This window comes from Chiloscyllium punctatum, chromosome 5, assembly GCF_047496795.1.
Source record: "Chiloscyllium punctatum isolate Juve2018m chromosome 5, sChiPun1.3, whole genome shotgun sequence".
NCBI classification, from domain to species: Eukaryota; Metazoa; Chordata; class Chondrichthyes; order Orectolobiformes; family Hemiscylliidae; genus Chiloscyllium; species Chiloscyllium punctatum.
In genome coordinates this window covers 13,444,056-13,465,950 of record NC_092743.1, presented here as the reverse complement: position 1 = coordinate 13,465,950, position 21,895 = coordinate 13,444,056, and the positions used below count along the sequence as shown (strand labels likewise).

Here is a 21,895-nt window from a genome sequence, read left to right as displayed (position 1 = left end):
ATACTTAAACCTTCAGTTAAATGGTTTGACAATGTTGACCAGTTGCACCTGTTTGTCTCAATTTCTTTTTGCTTCCATTTTAAGCAGCGACACTAGCCTGTCTGGTCATTTTACATGAGTTCATATCTCTGTTAATATCAGGGATGAAGGTACATGGAAACGGAAGTAGTCTGTTCAGCCTCTTGAACCAGCAATACAATGTTCATCGTCCCCTTCCTGCACCACCTCCATGTCCCTTAATGTTATTAGAAATTCATTAAGCTCTGTCCTGAGTGTGTTCAGTTCCACTACCTTCTGAGGTGAATAATTCCAAAGATTCACCACCCTCTGAGTGAAGAAATTCCTACTCATTCCAGTTTTAAATGGCTTAGCGCTTATTTTGAGTTAAGTCTCCTGGTTCTAGACTCACCAGTGAGGGGAAGCATGAGATCACCTCTCATTCCATCAAACTCTGGAGAACACAGATCCATTTTCCTCACTATTTCCTAACATAAGCCAGCCAATCCAAGAATTAGGCTGATGAATAAACATAGCCCTCACTCTACAGCAAGTCGATCATTCCTCAGACAAAGAGACCAAAACTGTACCTGGAGCAAAGTGTAGGCTCTACACAATGCAGCAGGACATCTTCTGTCCCAAAATCCCCTTGGTAAAATATGTTTCCCTCTATTATTGCTTGTTGTACCCATTGCTAATTTGTAGTGTCTCATGAAAAAGGACATCCAGGCTCAAAAGAAATAGGAACAGGAGTAGACCATCCAGCCCCTTGTACCTATTCCACCACTCAATCATCGCTGATTTAACATTTCTCGTGTCCACTTTCCTGGATTTTCCTTTAAGCCTTGATTTCCCTGACTGATCAAGAATGTATCTTTCTCAGCCATAATATACACAAGGACTTTTCCCCACAGTCTGCTATTGCAAGGAGTTCTTAAGGCTCACAACCCTGTGAAAGAAGAAATTCTTCCCATTGGACACCAACACCTCCCAACTTCTCACTATTTCGGAAATGTTCTTTTTTTTTGAAACTTCGCACTTAAAGTCATAGAGTCATAAGAGATGTACAGCACGGAAAAGACCCTTCAGTCCTACCCGTCCATGCCAACCAAATATCCCAACCCAATCTAGTCCCACCTACAGCACCCGGCCCATATCCCTCCAAACCCTTCCTATTCATATACCCATCCAAATGTCTTTTAAATGTTGCAATTGCATCAGTCTCCACCACATCCTCTGGTAGCTCATTCCATACATGTACTACTCTCTGCATGAAAACGTTTCCCCTTAGATCAACTGACTGTGTGGAGTTTGCACATTCTCCCCGTGTCTGCGTGGGTTTCCTCCAGGTGCTCCGGTTTCCTCCCATAGTCCAAAAATGTGCAAGTTAGGTGAATTGGCCACGCTAAATTGCCCCTAGTGTTAGGTGAAGGGGTAAATGTAGGGGAACGGGTCTGGGTGGGTTGCTCTTTGGACGGTCGGTGTGGATTTGTTGGGCCGAAGATCTGTTTCCACACTGTAAGTAATCTAATCTAATCTAATCTCTTTTATATCTTTCCCCTCTCACCCTAAACCTATGCCCTCTAGTTCTGGACTCCCCCACCCCAGGGAAAAGACTTTGTCTATTTATCCTATCTATGCCCCTCATAATTTTGTAAACCTCTATGAGGTCAGCCCTCAACCTCCGACACTCCAGGGAAAAAAGCTCCAGCCTGTTCAGCCTCTCCCTGTAGCTCAAATCCCCCAACCTTGGCAACATCTGAACCCTTTCAAGTTTCACAACATCTTTCTGATAGGAAGGAGACCAGAATTGCACACAATATTTGAAAAGTGGCCTAACCAATGACCTGTACAGCCGCAACATGACCTCCCAGCTCCTGTACTCAATACTCTGACCAATAAAGGAAAGCATACCAAATGCCTTCTTCACTATCCTGTCTACCTGCGACTCCACTTTCAAGTAGGTATGAACCTGTACTCCAAGGTCTGTTTGTTCAGCAACACTCCCTAGGACCTTACCATTAAGTGTATAAGTCCTGCTAAGATTTGCTTTCCCAAAATGCAGCACCTCACATTTATCTGAATTAAACTCCATCTGCCATGTCTCAGCCCATTGGTCCATCTGGTCCAGATCCTGTTGTAATCTGAGGTAACCCTCTTCGCTGTCCACTACACCCCAATTTTGGTGTCATCTACAAACTTACTAACTGCACCTCTTATGCTCACATCCAAATCATTTATATAAATGATGAAAAGTAGTGAATCCAGCACCGATCCTTGTGGTGCTCCACTGGTCACAGGCCTCCAGTCTGAAAACCAACCCTCCACCACCCTCTGTCATCTACCTTTGAGCCAGTTCTGTATCCAAATGGCTAGTTCTTCCTGTATTCTGTGAGATGTAACCTTGCTTACCAGTCTCCCATAGGGAACCTTGTCGAATGCCTTACTGAAGTCCGTATAGATCACATCTCCTGCTCTGTCCTCGTCAATCCTCTTTGTTACTTCTTCAAAAAACTCAATTAAGTTTGTGTTTGTGAGACATAATTTCCCATGTACAAAGCATCCTGTCCCTCAGGATTTTCACCAACAACTTGCCCATCACTGACATCAGGCTCACCTGTCTATAGTTCCTTGGCTTGTCCTTACCACGTTTCTTAAACAGTGGCACCACATTAGCCAGCCTCCAGTCTTTTGGCACCTCACCAATGACTAATGATGATACAAATATCTCAGCAGAAGCCCAGCAATCACTTCCCTAGCTTCTCACAGAGTGCTAGGGTACACCTGATCAGATCCTGGGGATTTATCCACTTTTATGCATTTCAAGATGTCCAACACTTCCTCCCCTGTAATATGGACATTTTGCAAGATGTCACCATCTATTTCCCTATGTCTTCCATTTCCTTTTCCACAGTAAATACTGATGCACAATACTCGTTTAATATCTTCCCCTTTTTCCTGCATCTCCACACAAAGGTCACCCTGCTGATCTTTGAGGAGGCCTATTCTCTCCCTAGTTACCTTAGCATATTTGTTGAAACTCTGTGGATTCTCCTTAATTGTATTTGCCAAAGCTATCTCATGTCCCCTTTATGCCCTTCGATTTCCCTGTTAAGTATACTCCTACTGCCTTTATACTCTTCTAAGGATTCACTCGATCTATCCTGTCTATACCTGACATATGCTTCCTTTTATTTTCTTAGCCAAACCCTTAATTTCTTTCAAATTTAGATTCCACTAGGTGTGTTCTAGCCCATTCACCTGTACAAATCTGATTGAAGCTTCCTTCAATTTTTCTCAGAATCTACATTCCCACATAATGTGTCACGAGCAAATTTAATGATATTACACTTGACCCTCTACATACAAATTGCTCACATAATCTGTGAGTAGATGTGACTCTAGCACTGATCTCCGTGTTTCCCAACTGATAACAGCCTAAAAATGATCAATTTATTCCTATTCTCTACTTTCTCTCTGTTAATCAGTTCTCAATTGGTCCTTGTATCTTCCCCCAATCCAATACGCTATAAGTTTGTTTCATAACCCCCTACGTGGGAGCTCAACAGCAGTCTTCTGAAAATCCAAATGCTGAAAATCCAAATGCAGCAAATCAACTGGCTCTCCTTTAATACTGCAGTTAATATTTTCTCAAAATCACACGATAACTTTATCAAGTTTACTTTTCATTACTCCGTATTGATCCTGCCCAATTTGACCATGATTACCTCAGTGTCCAGTTATCACACCCTTTATAAAGGATTCTAGCATAATTGCAAATGTTGATGTCAAACTAGCAGATCTGTTATGTTCCATTCTCCCTCATCTCATTTTAAATGTGGGATTAGATTTGCCTTCCAGTCTGCAGCAACCTTAATGTTACCTACAGAAGTATAGAAGAAGGGTTATCATCAATGTGTCCAATATCTCTCTAGCCACCTGCATTAAAACTCTGGGATGTAACTCATCTGGTCTGGGGGATTTATCAATCATCAGTCCTGGAAGTATTTCTTTTCTAATCATAATTACTTTCAGTTACAGTTTCACAAATCCCGTGGTTGCCCTGTATTTTCTGTAGCTTTCTCCTTGAAGTTAGACACCAAATAATCACTTAGCTTCTCCATCAATTCCTGTTCTCCACAATCAGTTTTCTTGCTTTCACCCTAACTGGGTTTTACATTTGTCTGAAATGATCTTTTCCTTTTAATTTACCTAAAAGACTGTTTGCAATTCAAATTTTATGGTTAGACTAGATTCCCTACAGTGTGGAAACAGGCCCTTTGGCCCAACCAGCCCTCCGAAGAGTAACCTATTTCCCTCTGACTGATGCACCTAACACTATGGGCAATTTAACATTGCCAATTCACCTAACCTGCACATCTTTGTGACTGTGGGAGAAATTCAGAGCACCTGGAGGCAACCCATGCAGACACAGGGAGAATGTGCAAACTCCACACAGACATTCGCCCAAGGCTGGAATCGAACCTGGGACTGTGAGGCAGCAGTGCTAACCACTGAGTTACCACGCCATTTTGCATTAGCTTGTCTTTGTATTCTCTTTCCCTTTCTTTACCAATTTGCGAGATATCTTTTGTTCGGTTCTAAATTGCTCCTAAATTACCACTTTCTCGAGAATTCTTATAAATGATTTCCTTTGATCTCATGCAATGTTTAATTTATTTTGTCATCTATGGATGATTGACATTTCCTATTGGCTGTTTGTGCCATTATGGATTATATAACTGATATAGTCTATGTAATGCCATTACCTGTCCAATATCAGACCTTTTGTCATTGCCAGCTTGCCCTCCATGCCTTCAGAGTTTCCCTGATTCAGATTTAAGATTCTATTTTCAGAATTTACTATTATCATATTCAAATGAAATGTGAAACTCTATCGTATTGTGGTCACTGCCAAATGCTCCTGTGTACCAATTTTCTATTAATTAGCACTTTCTTACTTCATAAAGTGTTCAGGTGGCCATCTCAAAAGAGTTCATGTCAAGGCTTACATATTTTAAGGTATATAATTTGAGAGCAAAAATTCTTTATGTTGTTTTAAAATTGCATTAAGAACAAATTAAAGCAAGTATCCAGGACTCTTACAGCCGTAGAGTCATGGAGTCTTACAGCACAGAAACAAACCAATCCATGTTGACTATAATTCAAAACTAACCTCATCCCACCTGCCTGCTCCTGGCCCATATCTCTCCAAACTTTTTCTATTCATGTACTTATCAAAATGTCTTTTAAATGTTGTAATTATCCCCACATCCACCACTTCCTCAGGAAGTTCATTCCACACATGAACCACTCTCTGTGTAATAAAATTGCCTCTCATGTCTTTTTAAATCTCTGTTCTCTCACCTTAAAAATGTGTTCCCCAGCCTTGAAATTTCCCATCCTAGGGAAACGACAATTACTATCCATGCTTCTCATTATTTTATAAGTTTCTATCAGGTCACCTCTCAACCTCCTGCGCTTCAGTGAAAAAAGTCCCAGCCTTTCATTATAGCTCAAACCTGCCATACTTGGCAACATCCTGATAAATCTCTTCTGAACCCTCTCCAGCTTAATGATATTGCAATAAAAGCAAAATACTACAGATGTTGGAAATCTGAAATAAATCAGAAAATGCTGGAGAGACTCAGCACGTTTGACAGCACTTGAGGAGACAGCAAGAAAGTTAATGCTGTAAGACCAATGAGTATTCTTTGGAACTGAAGGAGGCTGGAAAGGAGTGACAAAGGGGGAGGAAGAGCTTTTCAAACAGATGTTGAGGGTGGTGACAGCAAAAGACAAAGGGAGCAATAATGGTAATGAAGGAAAGATATATGTGCATTGCAGATGTTAATAGTAGGCGCGAATAATAGAAAGTAATGCAGCTCTGTTGAGAGCAAACCCATGCCCAAGGATGGGAAGGTAGGTATAATCAAAATGCAGGGCAGTGTTCGTGCTCTGAAGGTGTGTAACAAAATGTTGAGTCTGTAAGATTTAGGTATTTACAGCTTTAAACTCAATGTTGAGTTCAGCAGTTTCAGAACCATAACATTGGTCCTCCGTGTTTATTATATCATCTCCCATCCTTCCCCTCATTATCTAATTTTGCAGGTTTGCTCTCAATACAGCTGCCCTATATATCAGAATTCACTGCTATCTTTAAGATCTATTTTTCACCTTTGTCACTCCTTTATTGCACTCAGCATTCCTTAGGGCTTTTGCTCTGTGCTTTCTCATCATCCGTTCCATCTCTTCTAATTTTGGCAACAGTGTAAAAACTGTTTCCAGCCTTATTGGTCTTGAAATGTTAACTCTGTTTCTCTGTTTCTCTCTCCACAGATGCTGCCAAACTTGTTGAGTTTCTTCAGCACTTTCTGTTTCCATCTGCGACCCTTGATGTTGTAACTACAGGCACAACATGCAAAGACAAAGAAGCTCTGCTAAACCTTTGCACATCCCTATTTGTTTGACCTGAGCTGAATGTGTGTCTAATTTTAAAGACTGCACTTTAGGAAGAACGTTATGGCCTTCTTAAAGGCTTTGACAATAAAGGGAGGGTTCTGAAGAAAGGTCACTGGACCCGAAACATTAACTTTAATTTCTGTCCACATGCTGCCAGACATGCTGTGTTTTTCCAGCAATTTCTGTTTTTTGCTTCTGATTTCCGGTATCTGCAGTTCTCATAGTTTCTGTTTGCCCAGTGTGGTCAGATGAGAAAAGCTTGGGTTGAAGCAGAGAATTTCAAGTCAGGATTGATCAATTGATTGACTTATTGTTGTAATGTGTTCTGAGATGCAGTAAAAAGCATTGCCTTCAGTGCTCCACAGGCAGATCATACCATGTAAAGTGCCTCAGGGTAACAGAAAAGAGTGCAGAATACAGTATTACAGCCACAGAGAAGGTACAGAGAGAGAGAGAGATCAGAGTTAACATTTGAGAGGTCCTTTCAAAAGTCTGATAACACCGGGGAAGGAACTGTTCTTAAATATGTTTGTAGGTGTATTCAAACTTTGATATCTTCTTCCTGATGGAAGAGGGTAGAGGAGATTAGGGTGGGAGGGGTCTTTGATTCTGTTCGAAAGTGTGGTGCTGGAAAAGCACAGCAGGTCAGGCAGCATTGTTTTGGGTATAAGCCCTTCATCAAGCTTTTCCAGCGCCACACTCTCAACACTAAACTCCAGCATCTGCAATCCTCACTTTCCCCTCTTCGATCGTGTTGGTTGCTTTCCCATGGCAGTAGATGGAGTCAATGAATGAATGTTGATAAAGCATGGGTGCTGGAAAAAGCACAGCAGATCAGGCAGCCTCCGAGGAGCAAGAGAGTCAACGTTTTAGGCATAATGAGAAGGGTTGTGCATGGAATGTCAACTCTCTTGCTCCTCGGCTGCTGGCTGACCTGCAGTCCTCACTCTCTGCTAACAGATGAGGGTTGCCTTGTGTAATGGACTGGGTTACATTCACCAAAAAAATTGGAAGGTCTTGTTGGAGTGAAGATGTAGAAACCTCTTCTCGTGGCAGGAGATTTTAACACAGCAAATTTGTCACGGTCCTTGCCTGAAAGAGAGCAAGAGCAGATTCAGGGATAATTTTCAAAAAGAGAGTAAGATATTTGCTTGAAATGGAAGTTTTTCTTATGGCTGTGGTTACAGAGCTGGGGAGTGGCACTAATTGGATAGGTCTACAAAGGACTGGCTTGATGCACTGCATGACTGTGAATTCTGCTGCACAGACAGTAGTAAATTATTAACAACTTTAAGCCATCAGTGAGGTTGTGGATGTATTAAATCAGACCTTGGAAGCTGTTCCTGAACAGCGTGACCACTCAATAAATGCATGCTGGAAGAAATGAATTTGCACGCCAGTCATGTTTCAGACACATGGAGCCCTACAACTGATCTTTTTGGATATGTATTTCAGGAATCATCAGAACAGCTCTGCCGAACATGGACCGAGAGGTTAAGGATCGCTACCTGCTGGTTATACAAGCTAAAGACATGGTTGGACAGATGGGAGGCTTGTCTGGGACGACATCAATCACTGTTACTCTGAGCGATGTGAATGACAACCCACCTCACTTCTCTCGCAGTAAGGAACTATATTGTTTTTTCATCAAAGCAAACTATACATCAAACTCTCACTGTGATATTGTCCTGCTTGGTAAGGTGAAGCAGTAGATTAGAATATACGCTGCATATTAATACACGTTCGCTTCCTATCATATTGTGGTTGCTCTTCACAAATGTTACTGCCTGACATTTCTGCTCACTCAAAATCAGCACAAAACCGTAATACTGCGGATGCTGGAGATCTGAAATTAAATCAGAAATCACTGGGGAAATTCAACAGGCCTGGCAACAGCTGTGGAGAGAGCTAACTTCTTTAGCTCTGAAGGACTTGAACCTCATCCACACAAAAGGTCACAGCATTTTTAGTGCAAATTAAGTCCAACTTAAATTGAGCTTCAGACCATTTTTCGCTTTAGTTTAAATAAAAATTGAGCAGAAAGCCAGGCAGCCAACATGTTAAAAGTCCTTGAATCTTATTTTCATTTGCTAAGGAACTGCCTAGTGTGTAGACCCAGCAACATGCCCTGTGTAGTTTGTTAAAGTTGTTTTCAGTCATTTAAGCTGGTGTTATTCACTGGTCAATATTGATGGATGTTATTGATCGCATACATTTAAAAGACATTTGGATAAGAACATGAATAAGAAATGTTTGGAAGGATATGGACCAAGTGCAGGCAAGTGGGACAAGTTTAATTTGAGAGTACAGACTGGTTGGACCAAAGAGTCTGTTTCTGTGCTGTGTGATTCTATGGCTATAACTCAGCCTCTTAATAAAACATCACGAAGCATATGAATTGTAATACTAGGCAGGTTGTGACTATCTAGACAGTGTTGATGAGTCAGAATAAAGCAGATGTCTGCAACCCTGCTGCAGGTGGAGAATAAAAGGTTATGTGGGAGGCTGGAGCCGATAATGCATGGACAGCTGTCAATGTTCGGTAGTAGACAGGGCAGGTAGAGGAACTGGGGTCATTTGGCAGAGAATGAAAACATTGGAAGGTAGGTGGAGCCCACCAACAAAGGCATTTTGATTTTTCTCTCTCTGCATCAAGACCTTCAAGCATGGCTTAGAAATGGTTTAAAATTGGAGGGGGTCAATTTAGAATGGAAATGAGGAGAGATTTCTTCAGCCAGAGAGTGGTGGGCCTGTGGAATTCATTGCCGCGGAGCGTGGTGGAGGCCAGGATGATGGCCAGATAAATTCTTGATCTCGCAAGGAATTAAGGGCTATGAGGAGAGTGCGGGTAAGTGGAATTGAAACGCCCATCAGCCATGATTGAATGGTGCAGTGGACTCAATGGGCCGTATGGCCTTGCTTCCACTCCTCTGTCTTATGGAAACTACACTGGTCTGTTTCGTTGAGGGATAGGATGGATTTATGGGAGGAATGGCAAGGGAAGATTTAAATGGAATGGAATGGAGGAGCAATATTTGAGGCTGGATACAATGATACCATTGGTTAAATTGGAGTTAATTAACTGACCCAATTCGAAGAGATGGCAGAAGTCGTGAGTTGGAAGGTGCTGCCAAGTGAGTCGATGCAGTGCACCTTCTAGATATTATACACTGTTGTCATTCTGTGTTGATGGTAAAGGGAAGGTTGTAGGTGGGACACCAGTTAAGCAGATTGTCTTGTCCTAGATAGTGTTGAATACCTTGAATGTTGTTGAAGCGACTGGAAAGAATTCTATCATGCTCCTGACCTGTAGCCAGTAGATGGTGGGCAGGATTCAAAGAGTCAGGAATTGAGTTCCTCACAATAGAATCCTGAGCCTCTGACACACTCTTGCAGCCCAAGTATTGGCTAACCTCGGTTCACTGGTCAATGATGACTCCCAGCCCTAATGACAGTGGGGGATTTTGTGATGGAAATGTTCTTTAATGCTGGGGGTGATGGTTGGATTCTCCTTTTTTGGAGATGGCCATTGTCAGGCAGTTGTGTGGCATGAATGTTACTTGCTGCTTCTGAGTCCAAGCCTGAATGTTGTCTGAGTCAATGGGCAAGGACGACTTCAGTATCTGAGGAATGGCAAATTGTCTTGAAGATTGTGTAATATTAGTGAATATTCCACTTCTGACTTTATAATGGATGGAAGGTCATTGATAAAAAATTTGAAGAAAATAGGACACCAAGGTGAGGAGCTCAGGCCGAGCTGGAGAGCTGATGTTCTATTGGTATTAATGATAGACCCCTAATCCTGAGACCTCGGTTCAAATCCTGCCATGTCAGATGGTGCAATTTGAATTCAGTAAAAATCTGGGATGAAGAATCTAATAATGATCATGAATCCATTGTCGATTGTTGGAAAAGCCCATTTGGTTCACTAAATGTCCTTTCGGGAAGGAAACTGCCATCCTTATCTGGTCTGGCCTACATGTGAGTCTAGACCAACAGCAATGTGACCAACTCTTAACTGCCTTTTGGGCAATTAGGGATGGCTAATAAACGCTGCCCTATCCAGTGAAGCCCTCATTCAATGAGTGACTAAAACGAAAGAAAAGGCAACGTGTTTTAGCATTTCTGGTAGAATCAGGAAATTGGAGGCCTACTCCAGCTGAGCCACGTGCCCATACCGGGAGGTGACAGTCATGTCAGACAGCTGTAAGTTCATGTTCTCCTCGGTCTCGATGAGTTTTCTTCGGTAAACCTCACTGATGTTGGAGTGATGGGATCTCGAATTGACATGATACCACCACTCTAGCCGCATGGTTCAACCTGGAGTGTTTCTTGATTGATCTGTGGAACAGCTCTCCCACAAGCTCCTAGATACCAGTGAAGAAGGCTCTGTTTGTCAGTGTTTTTGCGGTGCCTTGGGCCATATCAGGTGGCTCGTCCTTTTTGTCAGACCTTGTTGTGGTTTGTTACCACTGAATGTCTTGCTCAGGCCAGTCCAGAGGGCAGTTAAGAGTCAACCACATTGCTGTAGGTCTGGAGTCACATGTAGGCCAGACCAGGTAAGGATGACAGATTCCCCTCCCTAAAAGGACATTCATGAACTGGATGGGTTTTTACAATAATCAACAGTGGCTACATTCCCACTGTGTAGCTATGTATTTTATAACAGATTTTTAAAATTTAATTCAGTTTTCACCATCTGCCTTGTTGGGATTTAATTGCTGAAAAATGTGTTGCTGGAAAAGCGCAGCAGGTCAGGCAGCATCCAAGGAGCAGGAGAATCGATGTTTGCCCGAAACGTTGATTCTCCTGCTCCTTGGATGTTGCCTGACCTGCTGCGCTTTTCCAGCAAAACATTTTTCAGCTCTGATCTCCAGCATCTGCAGTCCTCACTTTCTCCATGTTGGGATTTAACTCCTTTTTCCCACAGTATTATCCTGGGGCACTGGCCACTGTAGTGACACCTCTTCAAAGCAAATTTTTGTGACCTGTTAAGATATTCCAACAGGGTTCTGTCTCTGCTCCTATGCTGGCTGTACCTTCAATGTTATAATCTTCAGTCAATCAAAGCTCCAATTTATATGTGCTAATTTACAAGATTATACGAATGTTTAAAAAGATCTGCAAAACATTAATTTCCTTAAAACTTCAAGCAGGCTAACACATTGGCTCATATATTCTGATATATTTTATTATTTCATCATCCCGCAGTGAATTCTCCAGATTATTTCAACAATGATAGACTTCACTGGTGCCATTCTTGGTAGAGTATTGAACTTCTGATTTTTTGAATAGTCTTTATTATTAACAAGGGGAAAGAAAGTCTTATTTCAGCTGAAACTTGCACTGCCCAGTGGGAGGGGAGTTACTGCTATTCAATATTCAGATCATTAATCATCCATTGAGGAAAAGCATCAAGATCAGCAGGGAATTTGTCAGAGCAAGTCAGCTACATTTTCAAGAGAATCTGGAGAGTTCAGTCAGCCATCTTCAAAGGAACTCACATTCATTACAAGGGCTGTGGAAGATAGAGAAGAGAGGTTCTCTGTACCATAAAGTCAGAGATGAGGATGATTGCTGCTGGTTGTGTAGTGCGGAGTATCATTCACAACTCCCCAGATATTATTGGACAGATCCTGAAATGATTTGTGACTGCACACAGCAAGACCTGGAGAGCATTAGGCTTTGGTTAATCGATAGCAAGATTCTTACCATTCAAGATACCAAGCAGTGAACATCTCCAGTAAGAGGTAGAGATGCTGAGGAGGGGGTGATGACATCTCTGAATGACTTTTTCAATTCTTTCATGAGTATCAGTAGTCAGGCCAGCATTTACATAGAACATAGAACATAGAAGAATACAGCGCAGTACAGGCCCTCCGGCCCTCGATGTTGCGCCGATCCAAGCCCACCTAACCTACACTAACCCACTATCCTCCATATACCTATCCAATGCCCGCTTAAATACCCATAAAGAGGGAGAGTCCACTACTGCTACTGGCAGGGCATTCCATGAACTTACGACCCGCTGAGTGAAGAACCTACCCTTAATATCAGTCCTATATCTACCCCCCCTTAATTTAAAGCTATGCCCCCTTGTAATCGCTGACTCCATACGTGGAAAAAGGTTCTCACCGTCAACCCTATCTAACCCCCTAATCATCTTGTACACCTCTATCAAGTCACCCCTAAACCTTCTTTTCTCCAATGAAAACAACCCCAAGTGCCTCAGCCTTTCCTCGTAGGATCTTCCTACCAGACCAGGCAACATCCTGGTAAACTTCCTCTGCACCCGTTCCAGTGCCTCCACATCCTTCCTATAGTATGGCGACCAAAACTGCACACAATATTCCAGATGCGGCCGCACCAGAGTCTTATACAACTGCAGCATGACCTCAGGACTCCGGAACTCAATTCCTCTACCAATAAAAGCCAGTACGCCATATGCCTTCTTCACCGCACTATTTACCTGGGTGGCAACTTTCAGAGATCTGTGTACATGGACACCAAGATCCCTCTGCTCTTCCACACTACCAAGTAGTCTACCATTAGCCCAGTAATCCATCTTTTTATTACTCTTACCAAAGTGAATCACCTCACACTTAGCTACATTGAACTCCATTTGCCACCTTTCTGCCCAGCTCTGCAGCTTCTCTATATCCCGCTGTAACCTGCCATATCCTTCCTCACTGTCTACAACTCCTCCGACTTTCGTATCATCCGCAAACTTGCTCACCCAACCTTCTAACCCTTCCTCCAGGTCATTTATAAAAATGACAAACAGCAATGGTCCCAAAACAGATCCTTGCGGAATACCGCTAGTGACGGCACTCCAAGATGAACCTTTGCCATCAACTACTACCCTCTGTCTTCTTCCAGCCAGCCAATTCCTAATCCAAACCTCCAACTCACCCTCAATGCCATATCTCTGTATTTTCTGCAGTAGCCTACCATGGGGGACCTTATCAAACGCCTTACTAAAATCCATATATACCACATCTACCACTTTCCCCTCATCTACCTCCTTAGTCACCTTCTCAAAGAATTCAATAAGGTTTGTGAGGCACGACCTGCCCTTCACAAAACCATGCTGACTATCCTTGATCACATTATTCTTATCCAGATGTGCATAAATCCTATCCCTTACAATTCTCTCTAAGACTTTGCCCACAACAGAAGTGAGACTCACTGGCCTATAGTTACTAGGATTATCCCTACTCCCCTTCTTGAACAAGGGAACCACGTTTGCTAGCCTCCAGTCCTCTGGCACTACTCCTGTCGACAAAGAGGACACAAAAATCAAGGCCAATGGCTCTGCAATCTCCTCCCTTGCTTCCCGGAGAATCCTAGGATAAATGCCATCAGGCCCAGGGGACTTATCTATTTTCACCCTTGCCAGAATTTCCAACACCTCTTCTCTACATATCTCAAAGCCATCCATTCGACTTATTCGTGCCTCAGTATTCATATCGACAACAATGTCCTGTTCCTGAGTGAATACTGACGAAAAGTATTCATTCAGTGCCTCCCCAATCTCTTCAGCCTCCACACGCAACTTCCCATTACTATCCTTGATTGGACCTATTCCTACCCTAGTCATTCTTTTATTCCTAACATACCTATAGAAAGCCTTAGGGTTTTCCCTAATCCTACCAACTAAGAACCTTTCATGTCCCCTCCTTGCTGCTCTTAGCTCTCTCTTCAGGTCCTTCCGGGCTACCTTATAACTCTCAATCGCCCCTATTGAACCTTCACGCCTCATCTTTACAAAGGTCGCCCTCTTCCATTTAACAAGGGATTCCAACTCCTTATTAAACCATGGCTCCCTCACACGACCCTTTCCTCCCTGCCTGATAGGTACGTACTTATCAAGGACACTCAATAGTTGCTCCTTGAACAAGTTCCACATATCAATTACGCTCTTGCCTTGGAATCTACTTTTCCAATCCACACATCCTAAGTCATGTCTCAACGCATCATAATTTCCCTGCCCCCAGCTATAACTCTTGCCCTGTAGTACACACTTATCCCTCTCCATCACTAGAGTAAAAATCACCGAATTGTGGTCACTGTCCCCAAAGTGCTCACCTACCTCTAGTTCTAATACCTGGCCTGGTTCGTTACCCAGAACCAAATCCAGTATGGCCTCACCTCTTGTTGGCTTATCTACATATTGTGTCAGGAAGCTCTCCTGCACACATTGCACAAACACTGACCCATCTAACGAACTTGAGCTATAGCTTTCCCAATCAATATCAGGAAAGTTAAAGTCTCCCATAACAATCACCCTATTACTGTCACTCTTCTCCTGAATCATCTTCGCAATCCTTTCTTCAACGATTCTAGGACTATTAGGAGGCCTGTAAAAGACTCCTAACAGGGTGACCTCACCTCTCCTATTCCTAACCTCAACCCAAACTACCTCAGATGACAAATCTTCGTCCATCTTCCTTTCCACCGCTGTAATACTATCTTTGACAAGCAAAGCCACACCCCCCCCTCTTTTACCCCCACCTCTGACCCTACTAAAACATTTAAACCCTGGAACCAGCAACAGCCAATCCTGTCCCTGATCTAGCCACGTCTCCGTAATAGCCACAACATCGAAGTCCCAGGTACCAACCCACGCTGCGAGTTCACCTACCTTATTTCGTATACTTCTGGCATTAAAGTATACACACTTCAAGCCACTCTTCTGTTTACAGGCACCCTCCTTTAAGATTGATGCCATATTCCTAACCTCCCTACACTCCAGATCCTGCACCCTAAAGCTACAGTCTGGGTTACCATGCCCCTGCAGAGTTAGTTTAAACCCCCCCCAAGAGCACTAGCAAACCTCCCCCCAAGGATACTGGTGCCCCTCAGGTTCAGGTGCAGACCATCCTGTTTATAGAGGTCCCACCTTCCCCAGAAAGAACCCCAGTTATCCAAGTACCGAAATCCCTCCCTCCTGCACCATCCCTGTAGCCACGCATTTAACTGTTCTCTCTCCCTATTCCTCGACTCTCTATCACGTGGCACGGGTAACAAACCAGAGACAACAACTCTGTTCGTTCTAACTCTGAGCTTCCAACCTAGCTCCCTAAAAGCCTGTCTAACATCCTCAGCACTCCCCCTATCTATGTCATTGGTGCCAATATGGACCACGACTACAGGCTTCTCCCCCTCCCCCTTAAGGACCCGGAAAACACGATCAGAGACATCACGTACCCTTGCACCTGGGAGGCAACATACCAAACGTGAGTCTCTCTCGTTCCCACAAAACCGCCTATCTGTGCCCCGAACTATCGAGTCCCCAATTATTATTGCTCTGCTCTTCTCCACCCTTCCCTTCTGAGTAGCGGGGACAGGCTCCGTGCCAGAGGCCTGAACCCTGTTACTTACCCCTGGTAAGTCGTCCCCCCCACAAGTATCCAAAACGGTATACTTGTTCTTGAGGGGAACGACCACAGGGGGTCCCTGCACTGGCTGCTTCCTCCCAGTCCCCCTCACTGTCACCCATCTATCTGCCATCTTTGGAGTTACTACTTCCCTATAGCTCCGATCTATGACCCCCTCTGCCTCCCGAATGATCCGAAGTTCATCCAACTCCAGCTCCAGTTCTCTAACACGATCTTGGAGGAGCTGGAGATGGGTGCATTTACTGCAAGTGTAATCAGCAGGGACGTCCATGGCATCCCTCACCTCATACATGTTGCAGGAGGAACATTGCACTGCCTTCACTGCCATCCCTCGAAAGCTAACCTTTATTTTAAAACAAAACTGGGTCTAAAGAATACAACAAGCAAAATTCAGCACTTACCTACTTACCACAACGGACCTTATTATTAGGTTAGAGGAGGAGGGCGGGTGGGAGGCACTACCTCCGTAGTGCCTCGGGTTCTTCAGCTGCGCGCTTTTAAAGGGGAAACAAACCTACCCAGGTAAGCTTACGCTCTACCTGCTTCCGGGTCTCGGCTGCCTCTCTGGTCGTCGTCACTTCCCCCTGCTGCTCCCGCTCTTTCTGTGAAGAGAGAGTGAAAAAAAAACACCGCTGCCCGCTACCGGTAAGTACTTTTAAAACAAGCAGTCTTACCTTAGCTACTGCCCATATCTAATTGCCCTGAGGGTAGTTAAGAGTCAACCTCATTGCAGTGGGTCTGAAGTCTCATGTAGTCCAGACCAGTTAAAATCACAGATTCACTTCCAAAGGGCATGAGTGAACCAAATGGGTTTTTACAATTGACAGTGGTTACATAGTTGCCATTGGCTATCTTTCTACAGAATTCAAATGCCACCATCTGCCATAGTAGGGTTCAAATCCATGCTCTGAAAGTCTTTAGCCTGGGAGTTCTGGTTTACTAGTCCAAAGACTTCACCACTGCAGCATGACCTCCCCAAAACCTAGGAGCCCCAGACTAATACTCTGAGAATTGTGGGTCAAATCCCATCACAGCAGCTGGTGGCATTTAGATTCAGTTTGTAAAATCGGGAATGTAAAGCTAGCTTCACTGTTGGTGACGATGCAATGATCATCGATTTTTGCATGGACCCATCGGGTTCCTTAATTTCCTTCAGAGATGGAAATCTGCCATCCTTACCCAGTCTGGCCTACGTGTGACTCCAGACGCACGGCAATGTGCTTGACTCTCAGTTGTCCTCTGAAGAGACCTAGCAAGCCAAGAGCATTCAGAGATAGGTAATAAATGCTGGCCTAGCCATTGACATCCAAATCCCTTGAAACAATTAACAATGACAGAGTATAACCCTCTTCAAAGCATATACCTCTGCTTATAGAAATAAGGACACTAATGTTTGTAGCTTTTATTTAAAAGAATCAATTGACGTTAGAGAATTAAATCTGCATTATTTGGACAGTATAAAATAAACCCTCAGATCACTTACCAAGTAGAAGATTTGAATCACTTGACCATGTATCATAACCATGTAAGTAACACAGAGGTAACAGCTATCATTTTTATGATATTATTCTGACTGTGTTCCCAGAATGATAATGGTTTTTTGTTTAACTGTGTCTCTTCCATTATTTCAGTATAGAAACATCTAGAGAGAGAGCTAAGTCTGCAAAACCAACCATTTCTCAATTGATGATCCAAATTTAATAACATATATACCTTTGGCAAGAAATCATTAAGTAGAAATAAATTGCCCTTAAAATTGCCAACCTGGAATTTGTTGATATATTACTTTAAATAATTAAAGTCAGAAGATGACTGGCTCCTTTTTAGAATTAGTACATTCTGTGATTGAAAGCTTGTCTTAAAAGCTCCTCATTATTGAAGAACCTTTATAAATCATTGTTTAGGCACCAGATGAAGTATCGGGGCAATTCCAACCCATTTATTTAATGGAATTGACTGTAACAGGCTAGCCAGGAGTGGCCAATTCCTGCTGGTGGGAATCCTGACCTCTGTTTAGTTAGGGACAGGAATGGCAGGAGATGGGAAACCTGCCCACTGGAATGTGACTGAGTCACTGAAAGTCATGATACTTGGTATTTAATGGTGACGCACTGATTTTCCCAAATCTGTGAAGAGGAATTCTAAAAGAGTCATACCAAGACCTCGAAATGTTATCTCCATTGCTGTCTCCACAGATGTTGCCAGAATTGCTGAGATTCTCTGATATTCTCTATTCTCTGTTTTAGAAAGGGTTTGTGTTAGAGTTAGGGTTAGGATTTGATATCAACTGTAATTTCCTGTCTACCTCTACAACCTTTGACTCGCTTGTCAATTAAGAATGTATCAAATGCAGTCTCAGAACCAAATTCTAAAGCTGTGCTCCCAAGCTACTGAAGGCACGGCCACTGGTGAAAGAGAGGTACGAGCAAGCTGTTAGAATTGAAAGGTTATAAGGATGGAGAAGATCACAGCTACATTGAGAGATAAAACTATATAAGGATTTAATTGTGCCAGTTAGGAAGGTAGTGATGGTTGAAAATAGTGGTGGTGATAGGTCGGGGGTGGGGGGGGGTGGTGTGGAGGGGGGAGGGGGGAACAGGTTTGGTGGATCTTTTGATGAAAAGCTGTTTGTCGTCAAGAGGAAACGTGGTGGTGAAGTGGATTTGGTGCTCCAACTGAGTAGCAGAACTTTGGGATAGTGTGCACTTAGGAAGGCTTGCCAGTGGATCCAGAACGCAGTGGAGTTTGACCATGACCAGTGTATGGATGAGGGCTTCAGCAGGTGTTCTGTCGCAAGGGCTGAGGATGGGTGATGGCACCGAGGCAGGCATTGGTGTCTTTTTGATGCACTAAGTATGAAAATAGAATGTTCACTCAGGGTCAAACGGGACATAGGTGTTGTGAGCTGTCTCCTCCAGCCTGATAGAAAGTTGCAGGAAGAAATATGGAGCTGGGCTAGTAAGTGAGAGAGCCAAGTTTTTGTTTAATTCGTTCACGGGATGAGGGTGTCGCTGGCTAGGCCAGCATTTATTGCCCATCCCTAAATGTCCAGAGGACAGTTAAGAGTCAACTACATTGCTGTGGGTCTGGAGTCACATGTAGGCCTGACCAGGTAATGATGGCAGTTTCCTTTCCTAAAGGACGTTAATACACCAGATGGGTTTTTCCACCAATGGATTCATGGTCATCACTGGACTCTTAATTCTAGATTTTTATTGCATTCAAATTCCATTCTCTGTGGTGGCGATATTCAAAACTGTGCCCCCAGATCATTATCTGGGTCTCTGTGTTAACAGTCCCATGATAATACCATGAGGCCATTGCTTTCCCGAATGCTCAGGGATCATTCTCCAGTTCAAGTCCCATCACACTAGCTCATGGAGTTTAAATTAAACTAACAAATTTGCAATGACAATCTACTCAGTAAGAGTGAATCTTATTCAGTAGGCCGCTATCCCTGATGTTGTAAAGGCTGATCAGGTTATCAAATGCTCTTAAGGGAAGGAAATCTGTCAGCCTGGGTCTGGTCTATGGTCCACGTGACTCCAGATCCACAACCTTTAAGTATCTCTAAACTGGCAAAGCAAGACAATTCAGTTGAGGGAAAATTGAGAGATTGGCAGTAAATACAGGACTTGCCAGTGATGCCCACATCCCATGACAGAGTCAACAAAATCAAATTGTGGTTTTGTCACACACAGGAGAGACGGAGGCTGAAGCAGCCCATTGATTATACTGATCAGTTATAAAACCTCTGAATGCTTGCTTTCATGCCCAAGTATTCAATTTGTTATGAACCAAACTAAAAGACCAGAAGACATTGGGGTAGAAGGAGGCTATTCAACCTGTTGAGTTTCCTCTGCCATTCGATGAAGTCATGGCTGTTATGATAATCCTCAACTCCATTTTCCTGCCTATTCCCCATGACCTTGATTCCCTGACGAATTACACATCTCTCTATCTCAGCTATGAATACACAATGATTCAGCCTCAACAGTCCTCTGAGCGAAAGAATGCCATAGCATGATCACCCTCTGAGAGAGGAAATTCCTCCTCAACTCTATCCTGATTGACTGGATGACGGCTTATTCTGAGATTATGCCCCTCCGATCCCAGACTCTCACACGAGGGTAGAATCTCTCTGTCTCTGACTCAGTCAAGTATCCGAGGTATCTTGTATGTTTCAATAAGGTGGCTGTCATTCTTCTAAACTCCAATGAGCACAAGCCCAACACACTCAACCTCTTCCCATAAGGGACTGTTTCCATACCTAGAATCAACCTAGTTAAGCCGGGTGCAAATGGTGGAATTTGAATTCAATTAAGCCACCGGGGCATGTGGCTCATTGATCTAGGGGTATGATTCTCGCTTCGGGTCTTCAGCTAGGTGGACATGCGAGAGATCCCGGGTTCAAATCCCGGATGAGCCCTCATTTCTTAAGGGCAGCACAGTGGCTCAGTGGTTAGCACTGCTACCTCACAGCACCAGGGTCCCAGGTTCGACCCCAGCCTCGGGTGACTGTGTGGAGTTTGCACATTCTCCCCGTGACTGCGTGGGTTTCCTCTGGGTACTCCGGTTTCCTCCCACAGTCACAAAGATGTGCAGGTTAGATGAATTGGCTATGTTAAATTGCCCATAGTGTTAGGTTCCTTAGTCAGAGGGAGATGGGTCTGGGTGGGTTACTCTTCAGAGGGTCGGTGTGGACTTGTTGGGCTGAAGGGCTTGTTTCCACACTGCAGGGAACCTAAATAAAATCTAGATTTAAGAATCTACTGATGACCATGGACCCATGGCCGAGTTTGGGAAAACCCATCTGATTCACTAAGGTCCTTCAGGGAAGGAAATCTCCCATCTTCACTTGCTCTAGCCTTTATGTGACTCCAAACCCACAGTAATGTGGTTGACTCTCAACTGTGCTCTGAAATGGTCCAGCAAGCAGCTTAGTTGTACAAACGACTGCTGTGGTTCAAGACGGCAGCTCACCACCACCTTCTCAGGGGCAACTAGGCAATGCAATAAATGCTGGCCCAGCCAGTGATGCTCATGCCCCATGCATGAATTAAAAGAAAAGAACTTTGTCCAGACTGCCTGCAATGCCAGTATATCTCTCCTTAAATAAGGGACCAAAATAGTTCACAATATTCCAGCTGTGGTCTGACGACTGCATTGTATCATTTTAGCAAGGCACTCTTTCAGAAAATAAATAGAAAATTCCAGAGGAACTCAACTGTTCTGGGTTATCTGTGGAGAGGGAAAAATAGAGTGAACATTTCAAGTCTTATATGACTCTTTCTTGGAGCTGAAGGGCTTGGAAAATGGTTTTTATGCTGTTGGCACAGAGTGGGTCAGAAGGCTCCTGCCCGAAACGTCGATTTTCCTGCTCCTCGGATGCTGCCTGACCTGCTGTGCTTTTCCAGCACCACTTTAATCTTGACTCTAGTCTCCATCTTCTGCAGTCCTCACCTTTGCACAGATGGTGAGGGTGCCCAGAGCACCCAGTTCTTGAAGAAGGGCAAATGGAATTCAAAACTCTATTTCCTTTGCACAGATGCTGCTGAGTTTCTCCAGCCATTTCCACTTCTGTTTCAGATTTCCAGAATCTTCAGTTCTTTTGTTTCATTTTAGTCAGGTAGAAGGGTCAGACTCAGCAGCCTTGAGGAGCTCAGCATTGGGTTCAACAACCTCAAAGCATGGCCACTTGGATGAACATGCCAGTACCTGAGTAAGTGTGTTGCATTGGCAGCTTTTCAATCCTCAACCCAAGGAACCCTGAAAAGTTACATCAGTGCACCCACTTTTCCCTGTGGCTATTTCTTTTAATGTTTGATGATGCAGCCAATAAGGTCCTGCAGTCTTATCAGGCTTCAATCTCATTTGTTTCCCTGAAGCTATTTTTCTCATTTACCTGTATTCTTCCCAATGTTTGCACCTCGATTTATTATTTTAAAAACGCTATTCAACCATAAAGACGGAGACAAAATAATTATTCAACTCCTCTGCTATTTTCTGGTTCCCCACCTGATTCTCTAAGAAGC

The 21,895-nt window shown here is 43.5% G+C and overlaps 1 protein-coding gene and 1 non-coding gene across 5 annotated transcripts in view; both read left to right on the top strand.

Moving 5' to 3' along the window:
• Window positions 1–21,895, top strand: part of cdh7a (cadherin 7a) — a 183,108-nt gene that overhangs the window by 76,853 nt on the left and 84,360 nt on the right. For all 4 annotated transcript variants that reach the window (XM_072569783.1, XM_072569781.1, XM_072569780.1 and 1 more), the window contains one exon: window positions 7,915–8,082. In XM_072569783.1, the coding sequence (XP_072425884.1) occupies window positions 7,915–8,082 (168 nt within the window). The remainder of the gene's footprint in view (window positions 1–7,914; window positions 8,083–21,895) is intronic.
• trnap-cgg (transfer RNA proline (anticodon CGG)) lies at window positions 20,200–20,289 on the top strand. Its single transcript is given in 2 exon segments — window positions 20,200–20,235; window positions 20,254–20,289. It is a non-coding gene; the product is annotated as a tRNA-Pro (tRNA).